At 44.9% G+C, this 20,711-nt stretch overlaps 1 protein-coding gene across 1 annotated transcript in view; it reads right to left on the bottom strand.

Annotated features, from left to right (window-relative positions):
* Positions 1-20,440, bottom strand: part of LOC103895508 (putative neutral ceramidase C) — a 22,052-nt gene extending 1,612 nt beyond the window's left edge. Inside the window, exons 1-19 of the mRNA XM_009275102.1 lie at positions 20,314-20,440; positions 18,413-18,492; positions 17,855-18,004; positions 17,096-17,272; positions 16,568-16,695; positions 15,881-15,958; positions 14,713-14,833; positions 13,149-13,274; positions 12,675-12,761; positions 11,049-11,153; positions 10,832-10,913; positions 10,220-10,335; positions 7,892-7,986; positions 7,188-7,227; positions 6,320-6,415; positions 5,175-5,270; positions 4,396-4,545; positions 3,555-3,614; positions 2,764-2,852 (exon numbers count right to left, since the gene is read on the bottom strand). Of these exons, the coding sequence (XP_009273377.1) occupies positions 2,764-2,852; positions 3,555-3,614; positions 4,396-4,545; positions 5,175-5,270; positions 6,320-6,415; positions 7,188-7,227; positions 7,892-7,986; positions 10,220-10,335; positions 10,832-10,913; positions 11,049-11,153; positions 12,675-12,761; positions 13,149-13,274; positions 14,713-14,833; positions 15,881-15,958; positions 16,568-16,695; positions 17,096-17,272; positions 17,855-18,004; positions 18,413-18,492; positions 20,314-20,440 (2,003 nt within the window). The remainder of the gene's footprint in view (positions 1-2,763; positions 2,853-3,554; positions 3,615-4,395; positions 4,546-5,174; positions 5,271-6,319; positions 6,416-7,187; positions 7,228-7,891; positions 7,987-10,219; positions 10,336-10,831; positions 10,914-11,048; positions 11,154-12,674; positions 12,762-13,148; positions 13,275-14,712; positions 14,834-15,880; positions 15,959-16,567; positions 16,696-17,095; positions 17,273-17,854; positions 18,005-18,412; positions 18,493-20,313) is intronic.
* Positions 20,441-20,711: the final 271 nt, after the last annotated feature.

The raw sequence follows: 20,711 nt of genomic DNA, 5'->3' as shown, positions 1-20,711 counted from the left end.
TCAGCCGGCTGTGATGGAGCACTTCTTGGGGAGATGAAGAAGATTAACCTGCTCTTCTTTTGATACTGCCAATGAGGGGCACTGCTGGATATCCCCCTAATTGTATCCAGGCCAGACATGACAGTTATCAAGTCCTGCTGAGATAGCACCCCCGTTTCAGGGCTTTAACTAAAGGAAGCAGATGAACAAAATATGTTGATTCATTGGCAATGGTAATAAAAAGTTTCCCCATACCACTCTTACTGAGAAGATTGAAATAAGTATTTACAGACATGACTGGCAAAAAACAGTGAATGATGGGGGAAATTTGGCTTGGTAAACAGAGACCACAGGCTGACACAGGGCCCATGTATCTGCCTGGTTGCTTTTGTCCAAGGTTTTGGCTGTGGATTGTACTGGCTTGTTTTGGGACAAAGACAATGTTGTCTTGGGAGATGACAGCAAGGTGACAGCACAAGACCCGAAGTGGTGGGGGATCTCCATCCTTGTGGACCACCCCGACTCGCCTGGACATGGCCCCAAGCAACCTGCTATAGCTGTGACATTGGCCCTGTTGGGAGCAGGGTTGGACCAGAGACCTGCAGCCTGAACCTGGCTGTAATGCTGTGACCTAAAAAATGCTGCTGTGATAGATCTATGCCACCACCCAGCCTCCTCCCCATCCTGCCCTCCAGGCTTGGTGAACCAGAACCACCGCTCTGGGACTCAGGAACTGGAACATAGCTCAGATCCCACCTGGGCAGAGGCTTCTCACAGATGAGCTCACAGGGCTTTAACCATGTCTTATCTCTGTTGGCTGTTTGCTAAAGGCAGGGCCAGGCAAATTCCTGCCTGTAGCTCAGCCCCTCCCCCTAAACAGTCCCAAGAAAGCAATTACTGCCCCCATGGCAGATGCAGGGTGGGGCCAAACACTTCTCTACTGCAAACACCAAGACAGCATCCAGCAAAAGGGCGAGTCTGCACTGAGTTTGTCCCTGCTGCAATGGCAAGCGCAGGACAAAGGGCAGATAACAGCTATCTCCTTCCCTGAAAGATGCATCTTCTTTAAGTAATGTTCATATCTTTTGACCCCTGAAAATATGCATTTTACAAATGCAGCTATAAGCTATTTAACACTTTGCAACAGTAAGCTAACAAATAATGCATTCCCTTTTGCTACTCTCCTATTGCAATGTCAGCACATTCAATGGTATTGAACGTTAGTTTTTCCTGTACTAAAAAAAACACAGTCTGACTCCACTAATACCTAGTAAAAATGTTTGATGCTCCTTGTCCCCATTGCCTTAATTACTGACATTTCAAGATTAATACACTAACATTGTAAAAAGTGACTTTTTTTCATCTTAACAGAATCATTTCCCCTTTCTTGTGGTGTTTGGTACTTTCCTGGGGCACCAGGAAGGGAGACATTACTATCTGCATTGGTTTGCCTTCTGGCCAGCCCCTTTGGGCAGGAAAAGGCCAAACAGCTCCTCTTCCTTATCAGCAGAAGTATTTAAGCATCATTCAGAGATCCAAGGTCTGACCTTTCTCAGGAAGGAAAATAAGATTTCTAGATTCCCATCTTTCCAGCATCATGGCAGCACATTCTTCAAGTTTTGCACTTTTATATGTTTTTCATCTTCTTGAGTGACATGTTATTAAACATTTTCAGTGTTCCTGGCCAAGATTTGGGGAAATCTGTTGGGCTTTTGGAAGAGAAGGGAAGAAGGCAGGGCAACATATATGGGTGATAAAATGCCATCATTTCCCTTACACAGGTAGGAAACTTGACTGGAAAGGATGCCATCAATAAGAGAAAGAAGGTAACATAGTGCAAGTGTTAAACAGAGGGCAAGCACTTAGAGATACAGAGCTCCAAGTGCAGGTAGGAATACATCTTTCACATTGGGACAGCTGGAGTCCTGGCTACCGGATTAGGTTTAGAGAGCAGCTCGTTGCACTTGGGCAGAGAGAATTACGCCCTATCAAATGCTCGTCATAAATCCAGAGAAAGACTTTCCCAACGAAGCCAAGCTGTTGGGAACGTTGCCTCTCTGACTTCGGACATTGTGTGTTTCCACTGGGACATTGCAAGGTCAGAAGACCCCAAGACAGATGTTTTTCAGGGTCCAGTTTCTCACAGATAGGTTGCAGAGGCAGGTGGGAAAATGACTGGGTTTATTCAAACAGGGGAGTAACTTGAAATCGGATGGTTTGACAAAAGATGCCTTTGGTATTCCTATTTTGTGTGCTGACTTCTGGTATAGCTCTTGAAAGGTGACACCAGCTTTGCTGCCTAGTGGATATTTTTCCTTAAGACTGACATCTCTAACTTCACTTTTTTACAAGCTTTTTTAAAATTGTTGACTGTTTCTACTTCATGATGCACAGCAAAGCTGGCTGTTTTTTCCCTATGAAAACCCTACTGCGGTAAACCTCTCATATTTTCTATTTGGTATCCTATTCATCAGCACGGTACGGCAGATGGATGGATGTAGGTTATGAACAAGTTGGACCATGAACCTTCTGTAATTCTTGCTCTTCCTTCTACCTTTCCCAAACTTATAAGCCTTCATTGCAGAAGCTAGACCCAAGGGGAAGACCAACTGTTGTGGTCTTGACAAGTTAACCACCCAAATATGGACCGATCCGTCCCCAGAGAGCATCATCGGCAGAGCAAGACCAACCTATGGTTGGGAGCTCTGAAATGAAGTCCTTCAGGTTAAACTGAAATTATTCTGTGGAGTCTGTGGAACAGTGAAACCTGGTCAGGGCACCCACCTGGTGTCCCAGGAGGCATCGTTCTGTACCACGTGCCAGCTGTCTGAAGTGCTGGCATATCTCTCCACCATCAGGAAGTTGTGTTCAGTCTGGAATAAAAATAACAGTTAGCCAGACGCTGAAGGGACAGGCATGTCCCTACTTTTCTGTGTCACTTTAAACTGGAGAAGGGACTATGATTCTGTGTGCTTTACCGGCAAATGTGGTAATTACTAGCAAAAATGCTTATATTTCACTGCCAAAGCACAAATTTAAGCTAATAAATGATGCAGAGAATGAATAAAGAACTTGATCATTAGAAAGAGAATGGACAGGTGAGGTATTTGCTATTAATGTCTATGCAAGATGAGTGATGGGATGAATTAAGTACTTTTCTAATCTTCTTTGTTTTATTAAAATAATGCACTGGGCTGATAGCATGGAGACTAGAGACCATGATCACTATGACTGGATGACACTGGATATTGACCAAGAAAGAGTGCCTGGCCTAACGCACAACATGGGTGCCTTCGACTTCAATATTATGAAGAGATCATGAACGGTCCGTATCTGAGCAAATTAAGGACTTTGCCCCAAAAGCATCCTGGTGGTGTGAATTCCCAAAGCACACGCTAAAGGGAGAAACTATCTTCTTCTGAACTCCCAGCAAAGAAAAAAAGCACTGGAAGCACACTATCTTACTCCTGCTGAAACCTGAACATCAAAGATTAAAATGCATCAGGCAGAGACAGTAACTAAAAATTCACTAATCCTGAACATCCCCAATTCCAGCGTCATTGTGTCATATTTACCGCATTCTCTGCAGAGTTCCTGGGGTTTGCGCCTACAAAAGTTACTTCAGCAACTTCTCTCTGGGAAATAGAGATTTATATTAAGGACTGAGCAGCATATTGCACATTAAGAACATCCTTTGAAGCTGCCATATAAGTTTTTTAGTGGTTTGGTTGTTTTTTTGTGGTTTTTTGGTTTTGCTTTTTTTTTAAATTATTTATAATTTCACTTGTTGCAATAGCAATGGACAATTTATACTGTGAACTGGTATTCTGTGCCTTGCCATTCCACTTGTCCCGCTTGCAGGATAAACTCCACCATAGCACGTAAGATTTCTATGTAAAAGAGGAAGGGAAATAGGTGAGATTTTTAAGAATGCCTCCCTGCCTTCTTCCTACCTTACTGCTGGAGACAGCAATGAGATGAAAGTCCTTGCTCTGAACACCTTATCCGAATTTTGAGCATTGAAAACTAAACCCTTTCTGACATTTCATTTACATTCCATACCAGAGGCATTAAAGGTGACCTGATTTCTGCTTGTAAAGAAATCACTGTACAATATTTGCCTATTTAATCATCAACTGTTATTTCATGTCAAAGCAGAAGGGGAAATCTTCTTCATGTTGAAAAAAGGGCTTTTATTTTCCCCTTCATTCACCCATTTTAATCATGCTCAGTACAACAACATTGGCATGAAAACGCTCTGTCTCTGCCTTTTCAACCATGCCCACTAAGAGCACCGAGACCTTTTTGGTCTGAGAGCACCATGACCCTTTAGAAAACACAGACTTTTTTGGATGAGGGGTAAGAATGTAAAGACAATTTCCTGAACAGGTTTTAGCAAATTCTTGAAGCTCTCACCGCTCGATACTGTTGTCTCACTTCCTGTAGCACGTCCCCAAATGTCTTATTTGCCGGCACGCGATCAGCAGTGAGAGGAGGCACCAAGGTCACGTTACGTATATTGAAAACTGGGGGCTCTGGACCACGTGGCAAATCCTGAACTGTATTCTGGGAGAGGGAAGATGTGCTTGTTATCATACATATAGATAACCGGTACCTGCCTGATGAATCATATCACTGCTGTGGCTCTTTATCCAAGTACATTGCTTACATAGATTTTAAGAACAAGGGCAATAAAGTGAGCATAAAAACAAACAAGAGGATTTTCATCTGTGCTCTGCATGCAGGAACAATCCCCGCAGGTCACCCGCTGCCCTGTTGCTGAGGTACCCCAAATCCACCCGCCAGAATATCTCACAACTTCAGGAGGCAGTGCCTGCCCACCGGTCCTGCACGTTCACATGGTCCACAGATACAATGGTAATGAACATTGCCATGTACAGCAGAAATGTAGCAGATTTTTTTTCCTCTTGGTAGAAAAGCAGCAACTTCAGGCCATGCTGAAAGATTGGAGGTACCAAACTTTGAACTGAAAAACCCCCAGAATTTCTCAAGTGGCATGAGACCCCCATTACAGGAATTATTTTCATACCACATGAGAATTTCTTAAAGCAGTTTCTTATGAGAAAAGAGAGGGTAGCAATCATGCAACCTCACTGAGGAACAAATATAGCCATCACCATTTACAGGATTTAAATGTCTCTAGCGGCATGTGGCATATAGAAAATTTTGATTACCGTAGCAATAGCCCTTGCAAGTCCTCTGTACAGTTGAACATAAGCAGAAAGGGTGTGCGGCCCATAAATAGTCGATGCAGCCTCATATCTTTGAACCTAACAAAGGACAAATTTGGAAAAGGAGGGTTTGAAGGACTCTTGAACAGTTTATACAGCTCATCCTACTGTGCCAAGACAAGACCAGCACTATACCTGCGGGGTTTTATTTACTTCCTTACTGCTAGGGAGACAGCCTAGCAACTTGCCTAAGTATTTCTGCTGCAATTTCAGGTTACTCTTCACTTACCAATCCATCCCAAACAGGGAGGACCGGTTGTCACTCTTCCAATTATCACAGCTCTTTTACTCTTTTAAAGGCTTATGATGTAGGTCATCTCCTCTCCAACTTTTTGGGTTGGACAACCCCAGTTCTTCCAACCTTCCCTCCCAGTTTAGGGTTTCTAAACCCAAGGAGTCTATCCAATGGTCCACATCTTCCTCAAAGCACAACATCTACCATGCCTTGTGGGGACCCTTAAAACTGGGTCTTGCAAGCTGTATTGTGGTCTTTTCCACAGCAACATGGCACTGCAATTCATGTTCACCTACAGCTCCAAATATTTCTTCTGGCAATTTTGCCACTAAACCCAAGGAGTCTATCCAATGGTCCACATCTTCCTCAAAGCACAACATCTACCATGCCTTGTGGGGACCCTTAAAACTGGGTCTTGCAAGCTGTATTGTGGTCTTTTCCACAGCAACATGGCACTGCAATTCATGTTCACCTTACAACCCTACAGCTCCAAATATTTCTTCTGGCAGTTTTGCCACCTTATGAAGATAAATTCTAATTCACCCAAGTCATCAGGAGATTACTAAACCAGACCTGAACTCACAGGAGCTCCCTTCAGTACATCTGACCATTTCCACATTAAAGCATCCATACATACTCTCTAGCTATGGTCAGGAAATCACATTGGCCCTTGGACCATGTTGTCTAAGTCAGAATAAACAAGGAGGTCTCGTGATTTCTGCCACAGATTCTTCAGCTTTTTGTGGCAAAGGAAAAGTATTCTAAATGTACATAATTTCACATGAATTATCATCCCATATAGCCAAAAGCTGAACTCAGTTAAACATGTTCAATCCACAGTTTTAACATTTACCTGGTATTCTTCATAGGTGGTAATGTAATGGGTGTAGACATTGCACAGACCTGCAATTACAACATCCATTCTTGGTGTACCATGATAATCAAATTCCTAAGAAAGGAAATAAATCACTTATCTTGTAACAACTGCTTAATGCACAATTATATTGTTGTTGTTGTTGTTGTTGTTACTATTATTTACCAGGACAGAGTTACAGTGGGGGAGGGGTGGATGTTCAGGAATGCAATCCCACAAGTGTAATTTACCTTTATTAATGTTTCATATTCACTTCCCCCCCAAAAAAAAGAGGAGAAATGACCTCATACTCCAGTAAATCCAATAAATTTAGGGGGTTTTTTTGAAGCTGATGTCTGTATACTCCTAAAAAAATTGGTGATATAACTATGTGAGACAGGCTCAGTGAGTTGTAGAGACAGCATCTGAGATTAAGATGGCATTTAGGCTGCAGCTGAGAATAGGATGTATCAATCATGAAAATGGAAAAAATACATTTGCCATTTTTTTCCAATTGTTCTCATGTTGCAAAACCCTGGTAGGGATATTAAGGAACTAAACCCCTCGATCCCAGAGACAAAACTCCTACTAGCATCAGTTATGCCTGGATCCCAGTTGAATTAGCTTGTGTTGGCTTAATGGATAGAAACTCGATCGGTTTGCTTCTTTTGGGGAGGATATTCATTTCTCCTGCATGTCAGTAAGCACATGCAAAATGTATCTGAAGCAATTGTCAGAAGGAAACATCTGTGAGACACGAGACCCGTGACCCCAGCTAGGAGGAGACAAGGGAAAAAACAGAAGGATCAAGAAATATGAAGTTCTAGATATGCTGTGCTCTGAAGAAACCTCTTCCTCAGCAACTTACTCTTTTAACAGCTTCCCGTAGCCTGCGTCCAGACATGGTCCTAGGGGCATTAAGGGAACAATATCAGTCTCCAGAAATGCAGGGAGCTAAAGCAGGAATCACTGGTTGGACACGCAGCAGACCACCAGAAAATCACATAGCACTTGCAGCACTGCTCAGCATCCCTTAAGGCTTCTCTGTGATGAGCTCAACCAAAACACCTCAAAACATTTCACATACAGCATCACAGCCAGGGTGAGGCTGGAGGCATCCCAGGGTGGGGTGGGGTAGAAAAAAAAGGTGCTAGAAATAAATCATTATCCTATTCAGTTTTTCACCATTGTACCATCAACAATCAGTCCAATTCATCATTATCGTGTTTGTGGTGTGAAAAAAAATCTAAGTTAACAGGTTCCTTTCGTTTCATTGAAACTGCATTTTGCAATGAACAGTTAAAATTATTTAGGAAGCTTGTTTGCATCTCATTCATTCCCATGGCTAGTTTACAGAATGGAGAAGAAAATGGAAAACGCCAGGTAACCAGAGGAGACAGTATACAAGAAAGTACATGCAGTGGACATATATGTATAGTGCCTGCACAGCTATCATATATTGGGGACAATTTTTAGCCTACACCCCCTTTCTACCTGCATGCAGAAGTATTGCAGGTAGTTTGAATGAAACGCTGCTGGCTGCAATACATAGAAGACCAAAGAAATACATACGTGAACTCTCCAGGAACAGCAACGATTGCCAGAGATCCAATGGCAGCAATCTGAACATCCACAATGTCAGGGTGCCATGGGTGAGGCCAAGTCATCTGAGGTGAAAAAAAAGTGGATATGACTATTGTAGGATAGTAGCAAAAAAAGATAGCTGAAATGTTTTCCTTCCTACAGTCATAAATCAGGCAAATAAATTTACTTTGTAGACAGGTACATGAGAAAGTGTTTTACCTCCACATGTACAGCACGTTGTCTGACCATAACAGATAGATAAGGCACATGTAAATACTATGGGTAAGGCAAAAAAAAAGGTGTTGCCAGAGCGGTAGCTTAAAGCAAGGTGGGTAAATAAGGTCAGGGTAGCACCTAGAAACCCCTCACCTGCATGGGAACAGGATAGTGTTAGGATCAATAAGGTTGATCATCTGACCAGGAGAGCAAAAGTGAATGAGTGAAATCAGAGAGCCCGATGGCGATGGGAAATGAGAGTTACCTCTTTGTTAGCTGAGCAAATGCACCGTCAGTTGTGATGCAGAGGGATAGTTTCTAAGTCACCCAGAGGGTGATGCTCAGGAAACCCTCGACCTAGCCCTGACTTCAAACTGCCCCTTAGCAGGGACCACATCGTACTCAGACTCAGCACCATTGCAGCAGCCAAAACACACACTACAGCAGCATTTCCTCACAAAAAAAAAAAAAGCTAGATAAAAATGAAGAAGCCTGTTAAAAGGAAATTAAGAACAAGAGCTCAAGGGTGGCATGGCTCCAGCAAGTGAAATGCAAAATCCCACTCCAGCAAGCCAAAATGATTTCTGAGGAGTAATTTACTGAGGGCAAAACATGAATGACAACACTTTGTGAAGCACATCAGAAGCAGGAGGCCTGCCAGAGCATCCGTAAAAGGATGCTCAAAAGGTGATAAAGTTGTAAGAATAAAGTGTAATTTACTCTCAGTAACACCATTCTGGGTGGAGGACGTGGGGTGGGAGGGGGGTCTGCGCTGAGACCTCTTTTTATGAGAGATGAGGTGAGGAGCTGGTTGAACACAAAGTGACACTAGAAAAGCTTTAAAGAGACTGATGAAAGGAATAACAACGAATCGCCTCATCCAGGTGGCATCCTCTAAGTGCTCTAAAGGACCTTGGACATGATCCTGCTCCACTACAGTGCATTTGCCTTAATGCCAAGGGAACAGCAGGTGGAAAATGGGGCATCAATTTTCTTTTAAAGTTGTAAGTAGGATTTTGAGAAAGTTCAGTAAGAACAAACACCAAGTCCTGCCAAGGACAGAGCAGCCCTGAGCATGGGGATGGGCTGGGACCAACGGGGCAGCAGCTCTGCAGAAGCTGGCCCTAAGAAATAGCCCTTCCCAGTGTGAGTGGGGCACCCCTGGGATGGGGACCCGAGCAGTGGGGGATCTCCATCCTTGTTGACTGCCCCAACTCTTCTGGACATGGCCCTGAGCAACCTGCTGTAGTTGCAGTGTTGGTGTTGCTGGGAGCAGGGTCGTGTTGGAGAACCCCACCCCAGGGTACCTCCAGCCTGAGCCTGGTGTGATTATACCTGTGGATGAGTACGTCTGGCATCAGTCAATATTATAGCTCATAGAACTGTCAGACACTTGCATAAACATGACAGAAAAGCAGAGAAGTCAACAGGACATTTCCAGAGGAAGTCAAAGCCCGGTAGAAACCTTTGAAGACAATGTTGAGAAGGTGGGTAAGTTGATACAGTCCCCAGAGTTTCCAAAAGGCACCATGACAAGTTACTTCATTTTGCATGGACCAGTCTGTCACATGACAAAAAGAAAGGTCCTCTCATGGATTAAGGTAGGAAACCAATGGTAGGATGGAAGAAAAATCCACCCTGAGCTATTAAGATCTGAGCACCAGCAGAGGATGTCCTGAAGCCAGAGACTGCCGGGAGGCAACGCTGAGCTCCATGCACCATTGGCTTTCCCTGATGTCATGCATTTTCCCTGTGCATCCTGCTCAGGGCTGTTTCACAGGCAGAGAATTAGGCCAGGGTGGATCTTCAGTAGGGTTTTTTGACCCTAATGAGAGCAGCGGGTCTGTTCCCTCCGCCTGGGATATATGGAAAAGATGCTCTGCAGGAGGAAAACTTCCACCTCTCTCATTCTGATGCAAACTAATGACAACACTTATTCTTGCTTTCTATTTCCATGCCTTCAAAGCCCATGCAGCTCTCTCTCCCTCCTTGTTCTTCATGATATGGGCTGGCACAGACATCATCTGTACTGCCTTACCAAAACCTAGCCCAGATCAGCAATCTCTGCACTTCCCAGGGCTCACACCAGTGTATCCTTACCTCTCCAGTGCTAAAGAGGATTGGCTTGGGTTTGTGGCAGGCTTTCGTTTCATTGGATGGCTGTCCCAGCAGCTGGTCCCGGATTTCATCCCAAAACGGGTCCCCTTCTACTGAGCCTTGAGGGGGAAACATCTTTTAAATGCTATTCCTTCAGCTGCCCCAGCAGCTATTGGACAGAAAACTCATTTATTACCCCCTTCCTGCTTATGTGGGATAGGATATTTCTCAGTGGATTCTGACTATCTCCCTTTTCTGGGGTGGTTTGAAAAGCTGAGCTTTAGCCCAGCTGGGCTCCATTGTGGCAGCCTTCAGGTAATGAGAACAAATGAGAAAGATTGCCCCAAAGCCAGCTCTTTCTTCCCCCACTCCCCATCCACCGCTCTCCTTCCTTCAGAGCATGGTCATATCCTTCTCCAGAAGCTTTCTGATGAACACAGACAAACTTGTGAGGGGGCTGTAAGATCACACCTTCCTAAGAAACATCCCTTTGGAGACTGGTTCAACCAGCCATTGATGTTCTTAAATGACTCTGGGGGTTTGAATCTATTTGGGGAATGCCCCATGTCCTCCCCATTTGTACGAAGCCATATTGACATCTGCTCCCTAAATTACCTTGTGTGAAGTTGAAAGCCCCCACTCCATCAATAGTCCCCGCAGCAAAGCTGTGTCCTAAGGCTGGTTTACATGTTTTAACCTTAATCAGAAGGGTGGGGGGAAAATGAAAAAGAGATATTTTAAAACCAGTTCCCCTCGGTGTGCCAAGTCCTGTTGTGAGAATATAACAATTCTTCCTTCCTTATGCCTGCACCCTGGGAGCTCCAACTCTTACCGTGTGTGTGGCATTGAGCTCCACCGAGACATCACTCATGTTCACCCACTGGTGAGCAGATCTGAGGGGTCCTGTGACCTCCTGGGAAGCTTCTTCATACAGCTCCTAAGGGACACACAAGGTGGAAATCCTTGAGGAAGAAGAAATCAGGAACCCAGCTCCTCTGAGATTGAGCTATATGAATTATTTCTTCATTCTGTTAACACCTTCCAGTTGCCTCTTCCAGGTGTTAAAGCAAGAGTGTATCTCTCAAGCTCCTTTGTTTCTATCACCCCATCTCTACATCCTGCATGCCCCAAGTCCTGCAAGTTCTCCCTGTCTCAAGGAACATAGGGAGGACACTTTGCGGTCAGCAGTTTTGTGCGTGCCTTTCTTTTTACAGCTGAAACATGCACCTATTCCATGAGGACGGCAACTTCTTTTTCCTAGTTGCAACCTTTTGGCATTTCTCACATCTTAGACCAACCACAAAAAATGTTTTCTATGAGAAAGATGTACTTTTTGGCATTTCTCACATCTTAGACCAACCAGAAAAAATGTTTTCTATGAGAAAGATGTTGCATTCATTGCTTTGAAACGCATGGACTTTACCATTCATTTACATTACAGCTTACAGCTAAGCCATTAAGCTCTTCAGTGAATGGTTTTCTGGCACACATACCTCGAGTTGGTACATAGAAAGTCTTGCCAGAAGTTACACAGATTTAGTAACATTCCTGTAACTGCAGGAAGCAATAGAGGGCACAGCCTTTGAAGGCCAAGAGTCCGCAGTGTTAAAAACGACAGCAATGTTTTCCCTTGCCATTTGATACACATGCTGGGCCACTCTGACTGGGACAATCTTTCACTTGCAAGTCACGATCAGCCTGGAGTGACTTCAGGGCAAGCATCTGAAATAGCAATTAAAAGGAAACCACCACCATCAAGCCTTCTGCTCTTATTCCTTTGCTGGACCCGTTCCAGTTCCTACAAGCTGCTGTCCCTGTAACAGCGCCAAAAAATGTCCTCTTACTGACTACTCTCATATTACACAAAGCCGCAGAAGGGGAACCAGTACATTCAGGTGGCTTTTGAGCCCAAGGACACAGGTGACGTAAGGGAATCCATAGGGTGGAGGACACCAGCTGAGTAAATGCAAAGTCAAGCAAGGCAAGATGAGTATCTTTCTTGGATGTTTAAGATAGCACATTTTAACTCACATTTGTGTTAGTTTGGGAGTGTGATGCCAAAGATGGCCAACAAGCAGGATGTGGTGGTGTCTCTGAGCCCTTCTAGGAGTCTTCAACACCAGCAATTTTTCCCATCATGACACCTCTGAGATGTGTGCATTGGAGGGAGGGGGAGATTATAAGGGGCAACATCCACATTATATACCGATGAGGAATATTGAGATTAAAAGTCCAAACCAACATTTTCAAATTGCAACACCTACAATGATAAATCTAAATAAAAGTGTGTGCTTTCTGAATAATCAGGAAACTTTTCCTTAAGCATATAAATACGGACTTTAGAGTAATTTAAATCTACAGACGTTCACAAAAACAGGTGCAAGAAAGTTGCTTAAATGAACATGCATTCCTGTAATAGAAGCATTCACGCACACTCATAAAGCAAAATACCACTTACCCTTGCTTTCAAGTAGATATTTTGTCCTATAATTCTTGTACTGTCAAACATGTCATTACCGGGACCCATGGCCATGCACATCGTTGCCTGTTAAGAAATTTGTTTAAATGCTAGTGATCAGTTAATATGGAGAACATGTGGCACTGCAAAGTGGATGAATTCACAAGCGATTGTCATACTGTAGGAACTAATTGCTTCTTGCTAGCCATCTCAAATTTGGGCACCGGGTTACTACACTAACCTTTGCAGCAAGATAAATTTAAGTTTGGGATGAATGACCAGAAAACAGGGTGTATGAGGACAAGACACAGTAAATTCCTGAAAGAGGTATCCAGAATAGTCCAAAAAGGAGTGATTTTTTTTTTTTATGTCTTCTTCATGCACAATGGTCCACCACTTGGCTCTGTATTTGCTGCTCCACCCCGAGTTTTCTCCTTATCAGAAGTTAATGTTGATCAGGTAAGACATACTTACCCCCCCTACGGGACAGGTGCTCTGTGGGTTATTGCACGACTCCCCCGTGTTTACACAGAATGGGCCTTTGGTGTTGGGCGACACATCTCCCAAGTTGGAGGATGCAAAGGCAGCAACAAAAGAGCCCTGCCAAAACCAGACATGGTCAGATGGATATTGGTGCCTTGCAGTGATTGCAAACATCACCTGCAGCTTTCCCTACAGTCAAGGCTGGTGTTACAGCCAGCTGATGAGCATGCAACGCTGGTAAACATTTCTGAAGTTACTGGGAGGACTGGAATGGGGATTTAGGAGTGTCCCAAGGGTTAGGGACAGTAGGAGCAAGGGAGAATAGGATGCACAGGATGCAACTGCCATTTCAAGGGGACCTTCACACCGCTTTGGTATCCAGACAGCATATCTTCATCTACCTCTTCCATCTCAGCAGCAGCTCTTCCCCCCATGTCCCCAGTTTCTCATGTTACTGATCAGATGTTAATGGATCATTGTGGCACCTTGCACAGGATTTTTTTTCTGCCAGGCTTTCACCATGACTAGGATGGGAGCTATTAGGTCTGACTGCAGGAGTTAACATCAAGCAGTACTCATTAGAAGCAATGCTAGTTACACACTGAGTGTCAGCTGAATTCAGCTCTCACAGATACTCTTTTTTTCCCCCCCCTCTTTTAGAGATGGGATGCATCAACACCAGATATTTTGATGGAGCTCTTAAGCCATTTTCTTGTAAGACTGCTAGACACAATGTGCCCAGCAGACCATACAGCTAAATATTGAATCCTGCAAACACTTCTTAGCTTTGCATACATGTCAACTTGCATTGACTTGCACCCATAACTATGCACTAGAGTCGAGTCTTGTTAAAGGCTTTTAGATAATCCACTATAAAAAGAAACATTTGCAAGCAGGAATCAGGTAGGCTTCCTTTAGCTTCCATCTTTGGTATGAACTGCACGTGTTCCTCTGCCCAGAGTATTAAAATAGGAATTGGGCAACTGTTTCAACATACGTGCTGGAGATACACACAGGACACCCTCTTAATCAACTCATGACTCAAAGCATCTGTGAGTTGGGTTCATGCCCATATCTACATTTCAGGGAGTGTGTTTTAAATGAGCTGTGTTTGCACTCTGAGGATGGTAAATCTTCTGGATAAATGAAAATCAGAAGGCAGAACTGGCTGGAAGCCACAAGAAAAGTGGGGCTGACCACAGACTTGATGCCCCACCACAGATGCAGTATATTGATCCCTTTGGATCAAGTATCCCACACGTCTTTCTGGTATTTCCAATAGTCGAATCAAAATACCTTTGGTTAATTCCTAAAGTCTAAATAAATGCCACTGATTACTAGTTTGGAAAGTCAAGAGTACACCTTGCAATTTCTCTTCTCTAGAGAAAGAAAGCAAATAAATCAAAGAGTCTGTCCTCCTTTTTTTGTGCTTACCCTGCTGCCCTATTTCACTGTTTGAAAGAACACACTTTGGCCCATAGAAAGCACCAACCATCCCCTCCCTGTTGCACCACTTTTCCCCCCATTATTTTCAGTAGTCTGAAAACACTCCCACCTCTCCAGGAAGCATCCCCTTGTTCTTCTCCTGTTCAAACAAGTAAGACGCATAGCCCACGTTGTCGCTGTTCACAAGGCGGTTTGTGTTGTTCATGCTGACAGGGTGCACGGCAAACCAGCTGAAGAGGAGTCAGAAGACACCCATAGGAAATGCATTGTTCAAGCTATATATTGGCAATTGACTTGTTCAATCTATATATCTGCAATTGACTTATGGGAATTTTCTCTGGGAGAATACAAATGCAGACTGTTGGTACCTAGGGATGGATTAACAAGGGCAGAGTTATTCCCATCCTCTCCTTTCCTGACCAGCAGGGCTCATGGCTATGATGATCCAGGTCTCGAGGCCACAAGAATTTGGCACCATAATTATCAGGGCCACCAAGAGCTATTTCAGACCTGAATTGACTCTTTTCTGAGTCCAGAGAATTACATTTTGGAGGGACTTTTATTTTCTTGCTTCAAAGAAACAAGGAGGAGTCAACGATGTAAAAAAGGAAAAAAAGGAACACTTTCATTCTTACAGAAAAGAAAACCCTTCTCTTCCTCTTAGTGCAGTCAAACTCTTGCTTGTGACTTCTAAACAAGGAAAATGCAATTATGGCTTTGTTACTGCACGTTACTGCATTTGCCTGGCCTTGAGCTCTGAACTTTGCGCGGCCAAACTCTGCCCCGCAGATCTGTTGACAGGATGGGCGTCGTAAATGCTGCCTGCAGGAATGGCATGCTTCCCATGAAATGTGCGGTGTTAAAGAAAATAACCAAAAGAAGAGGAGCCCAAAGGGTTCTGGAGATGCTGGGGCTGGGATCTGCTTGGGGAGGGGATCTTCCCCAGAGGGGATTTTTCTGCATCCCTTATAAGGGAAGACAAGCCATGGTCATCTTCCTCAGATGCCTTTGGGTGGTGCCAGGAGATGTGCCTAGCTGTAGGAGGGCCAGGTGTTGCTGTATCTCCCAGAGTAGATGAGGGATGCTGACCTGGTTTATGCAGTCATGGACTCTCACTTACTCTTCCCTCAGAGACCCCCCTGGTGACTAGCTGGGAGCAATGCTCTATGGGCAAGGGTCAGTGTTGGGGAGGAGAGCTTGTGCAGAAAGACAGAACTGCTACAGAACTTTGGTTTATGAGGATTTGGAGAAAAACATGTTACTTCGGTGGTCAGTACCTGATAAGGCCTAGATCCTGTCCATTCCCATCTACCATCTTCAGCATCACCATTTCTTTATCCGTGTTGGATGAATACCTGGATGAAACCGAAGCAGGGAAATCCCATTAGCACCAGAGCCGTGGTCATGCTCTGCGTTGCTCAGACACGTTAAATCTCCACTAGGTTGAGCAAGGAAATGAAGATGTTATTACAGATATTACCAGAGCATAGTGAGACCTTACAGGAGCATCTGAAAATAGCTGTGAAGGTAAGGGAAGAGTTACGGTTGTTGCTAACCTCAGGCACTGCTTCTCCAGGGGATGGAGAGAGGAGCTCTCTCCAAATACAAATTCATGCACCAAGGATGGCACTTTAACGCCGTCTGACTCAAATGCTAATGTCTACTAAAGACTTTTTTTTCCTTTTTTTTTTAAACAAAACATAAGGTCACGTCCTTAACCAATACCTCACATGTTTGGAGGGGGCAACCACAACTTTCAAGCCCACTCTTGCAACTAATTTTTGGGGATGCGCACAGCCAAGCGCCCAGGATGGCAACAGTGTCATTCTGCCATGGTCTTGGCTCCACATTTTCAACCATCCCACGAATGACCAGAAACACCAGCTGCAAGACAGCTGGGTCATGGTCCCACCCAAAGGGTCTTCTTCAGGGCTCTGTTTCTCTCCTACTTGAGGAGCTTTTACCTGCTTCGTTCGGACGCTGGATTCTCAAGATAGGAGAAAGGGCTTCGGTTGATCTGGCTGTTTTCTACAGTGCCTCTGTTTATAAAAAGCCTTCCTCTCTTCATGTTCTGATGTGCTATATCAATGCTCTGAAAAGCAGGAAGGCAGGGAATATTAGTCCATGCATGTAAGGCTTATGTGAGGTTATCTGGAAAAAACTCTCTCTTTCCATCCCTGCCTGTGCCCAACCCTTTCTTGGGAACTTTGGGGCTTTTTTTTTCCTTAAGTAGTCTAAAATTCTAGAAAACTATGATAATATTTTGAAACCACCCACAACTGTCTCTTTCTAAAGAAAGACTTCAAGGCTTCTGTTTTTTGATCTGATTTCACTGGTAAGAATAATCCCACCTCCAAGTGTGTTTTAAGACTGTGACATTCAGAGGTGCTACCACGAACATCACAGCAAGAGCTCAGTTAGTCACAAACGTGTCTCCCCGCACCTTTTCTGTATTTACGGGCTCTCATGTCAACAGACTGGACGACACCAACCTTTACAATGCCATTCACGATAGCGTTGAGGGATGGTCTGATTAGCCCTTTGCTAGTGAACCAGAAGAGGGTGTACTGGAAGTAGCCACCAGGCCCCGAGTGCGTGTGGGTGCCGCTGAGGATGACGTTGTCCTGTCGGTAGAGCTCACCGTACTTGCTCTTCAGTTTCTTGAGCACCTAAGAGGAAGAAGGTGGTCCTAAAAACCCCTTTTTCACGCCCAAAGGCTACAGAGATTTGTATCAGCCCTTGCAAAAAACCCAACCATTCATCTTCCTCCTCGCTCTTCTCTTTCTGCCTGATACTCCCATACTGTTGTCACAACAAGTAGATTATAGCTGTTGACTTGGCAAGAGCCTTAAAACAATAAAATTTGGTAAGTGAAGACCTCTATGGCCAACTTGCAGTGAAGCCCAGATCATCCAAGGATTCCCCAGTTCTCCAGCATCTCCCTCCCTCCTCTGTGGTGCTGGAGACCCAGCATTACACAGGCACAATGATAATGTATTCATGATTCAAATGTATCAGTGATATTTTTCTGCTAAGAAAAGCATGGTCAAAGTCCAGCCTCATTTGCTGAGGAATCAAAAGCTCTTCTTCAGTAGAGACACGATGTCTCTTCAAGATTGTGCTGCAAGGAGATCCCAAAGCAAATGGCCAGTGTGCTTCCATGCTTGATATTATTTATCAATGACTACAACCTTAATGCTAATACCAGTGACAACCCAAACTGTGCCAAACATTCATTTCCAGCCACGTACCTCCAGCCTCAGTCTCTGAGACACCATTCCTATGTCAGCACTGACAAACACTACTCGCCTGGAGTCATCAACCTCTGCCACGATGAAGGCTCGGCTGTAGAGGCGCGTGAGAAGCCCGCCACCCACCTGGTCTGGGTTGGCATATCCCATCTGGAAGGGAAGACCTCCATCAAGCCCGTGCAGCCAAAATATTGAGTGATGTATTAATTTGCATGTATTTTTCTAAGTAGATTTGCCAGAGGGCCAGAGGACTCATTCAACATAATAACACTCAGAGCTGCACCTATCTTGCCCTGTGATTGCAAGAATCATTGAACCATAGAATGGTTTGGGTTGGAAGGGACCTTAAAGATCACCTAGTTCCAACCCCTCTGCCATGGGCAGGGATACCTTCCACTAGATCAGGTTGCTCAAAGCCTCAAAGACATTTCACCTAATGTTTGAGGACAACAACCATTTGGCAAGGCAGAGCCTCTAAACCAGAAGTCCTGCAAAAAATACTCAGAGATTATGAAAATCAGTGTTTCACCAACCCCCTGTTCAATTCCCCCAACTTACCAGAGGAATTTCTGCCACAGGTCCCGTGCAGTCAGCTCGACCTACGCCCAGTAAGTAGTTTGTTATTACTTTGCTGGAATCTATAATAAGAATAAATAGTAGATTAGTGGACACATGAGCAAGCAGAATCGGGGACAGAAGAGGCAACCCAGCCTTTTTAAAGAGATTGCATGCCTGAAACATGCTCAACATCCCCAGAGGACTCAGCAGACCCATGGACAAGGGGATCCAGCTGATACTGTCTGCCTGGGTTTCCAATGGGCTGTCAATGTGGTCCAAGTGTGCTGAGGCTATTAAGGCATTTGGGGTGGTAAAGGGTGGACCAGGCATGAAGAACTGCAGAGAGAGCTCACAAGACAGGGTCACTGGACTGTGTAAAATGTGTCATGATTCACAGCGAGGGGGAAACAAGCCTAGCTTCACCGATTAAACTCTCCAAGCCCACCACTGCCATGCAGGAAACAGATCCAAGGGTGTAAGAGCTGTTTTCACACAAAAAATTCAGCTCAGCAGCAGTGAGAAAAAGAGGATGGCATGTCAGGAGCTACCAGGAAAGAACTAAAGAAGAAAGAGGGGCACATCCATATGTCACCCTGGTGCCTCCAACGCATCCTGTGTCCAGTGCTGGTGCCTTGGTCTCAAAAAAATCACAGCAGAGCCAGCAGAAGCTCAAAGAAGGGAAAAGCAGCTGTGGGCAATGACCTTCAGGCAAGTGGTGAGGAAAAGGACTCCTGAAGGAGATCATGTCTTCATGAAGGTGCAGAAGTGCTTCTACAGGATGGATGAAGTGCCTGGACAAACTCATGGAAGGTAAAAGCTATTGAGGGCTATTAAATTTTAAAAAAAAATAATTATCTGCATCTCAGGAAACCCCAGAGCCACAAATCACTAGAGGCTGAGATAGCACTGTGGGAAAGTATTTCTATGTATGTGCTTGATCTGTTCTCACAGTCTTCCTCAGCCAGCCGCTGCAGCTCGAGGCAGGGCATCGGGATAAGGGGACGCTTGGTCTTCCCAGTCCGGCCTTTCCTAGGCTGTTACTTAAAACAGAGGAGAAGTGAAACACTCACACTGGCCACAGACTGACCACAGGGCACTTCTCTCATTTAAAATGGCATGAGTGAACAGGGCTACCCATTAAAACTACCATTCCTCCACCTCCTCCTCCAAGAGCTACGACACAGAAAGGAATCATTTGTGCAAAACTCTTACATGTTACAACCTAAAAACATGAAGAAAGTGTGAAATACATCCAGTTCTAGATCAAAATCTAGAAACTGGAAGGTCCCATTGCTGACATGTCAGGTGATGCCCCATCCGGGGCAGGGGAGACCCATGGCTCTGGGAAAGGGCTCTTGTCACATGGAAGCACCTAAAGCTTCAAAATGTTTTATTTCCCCATGAGATTTTCTCTCTCCAGAGGACAAGCATGGGGTGCATTAGAAGTGAATTGAGAGTTAACTTTGGGTAGCTCCTGACACCCACCTGCCCCATGCCTGGTGATGGGATTGGAGGCATAAATGGGCTGTGATGGGATTGCAACAGCTGTGAAGCCCCTTGGTGCAGTGCCAGGAGTGAGGGGCTCTCGGGACCGCCTCCACCAGGTGGAGAGACAGAAGGGAGATTGTCTGGATCCCTGCAGCCAGCCCCACCCACTGGCCCTGAGGCTGTGCATCCACGCCCCAAGAGAAGCTCACGTTGGGTTTGACCACCATACTCCTGTCTCAGAGGCCAGCAACAGCACCGTGCCACAGCTGTGTGAGAGGACCATGCACAGAGAAGATTATGGAGGCTTGGCAGTGGTCCAGTGACCCTCTACCTGTATCCCTTTAATTTAAATTACTGCACTGGACACACACTCGAGCAGGGTGCAATGGCGGGACCAAAATAGCTCAACTTGCCGTTGCTCTCTTTGATGACAAAGTGGAGGACGAGGAGCACCACGGTCACTGCTATCATCAACACCAGGCAAACAATGAGGATCACCTCCAGGCGGGAGAAGGAGCACTTGGACTTGTTCCCATACATGGTGGGGCACTGTGAAAGCAGAAAGGAGCCTGTGGGCAAGGCAGACGGGACAGCCCTGATGTCGGGCTCGTCCCACCCAGAGCAGGACATTGCACCCTCAAAGAGCTGGTGATGGTTTGTGTCCCCCGTCCCAGTGTCAGAGCAGGCAGCAGCAGCAATAAGGATGGGAAGTGGAGATTTATTTTTCAATCTGCTTAAGACAGCAAAAATATATCTCCTGCGAGCAGCAATCACTCCCCATCACGAGGCCTGATATGACAGGGTGAGTGAC

The sequence above is a fragment of the Aptenodytes forsteri genome, unplaced genomic scaffold, assembly GCF_000699145.1.
Source record: "Aptenodytes forsteri isolate BGI_AS27 unplaced genomic scaffold, ASM69914v1 Scaffold320, whole genome shotgun sequence".
NCBI lineage: Eukaryota > Metazoa > Chordata > Aves > Sphenisciformes > Spheniscidae > Aptenodytes > Aptenodytes forsteri.
Note: the sequence above shows the minus strand (reverse complement) of the source record. Positions and strands in the feature narration are given on the sequence as shown.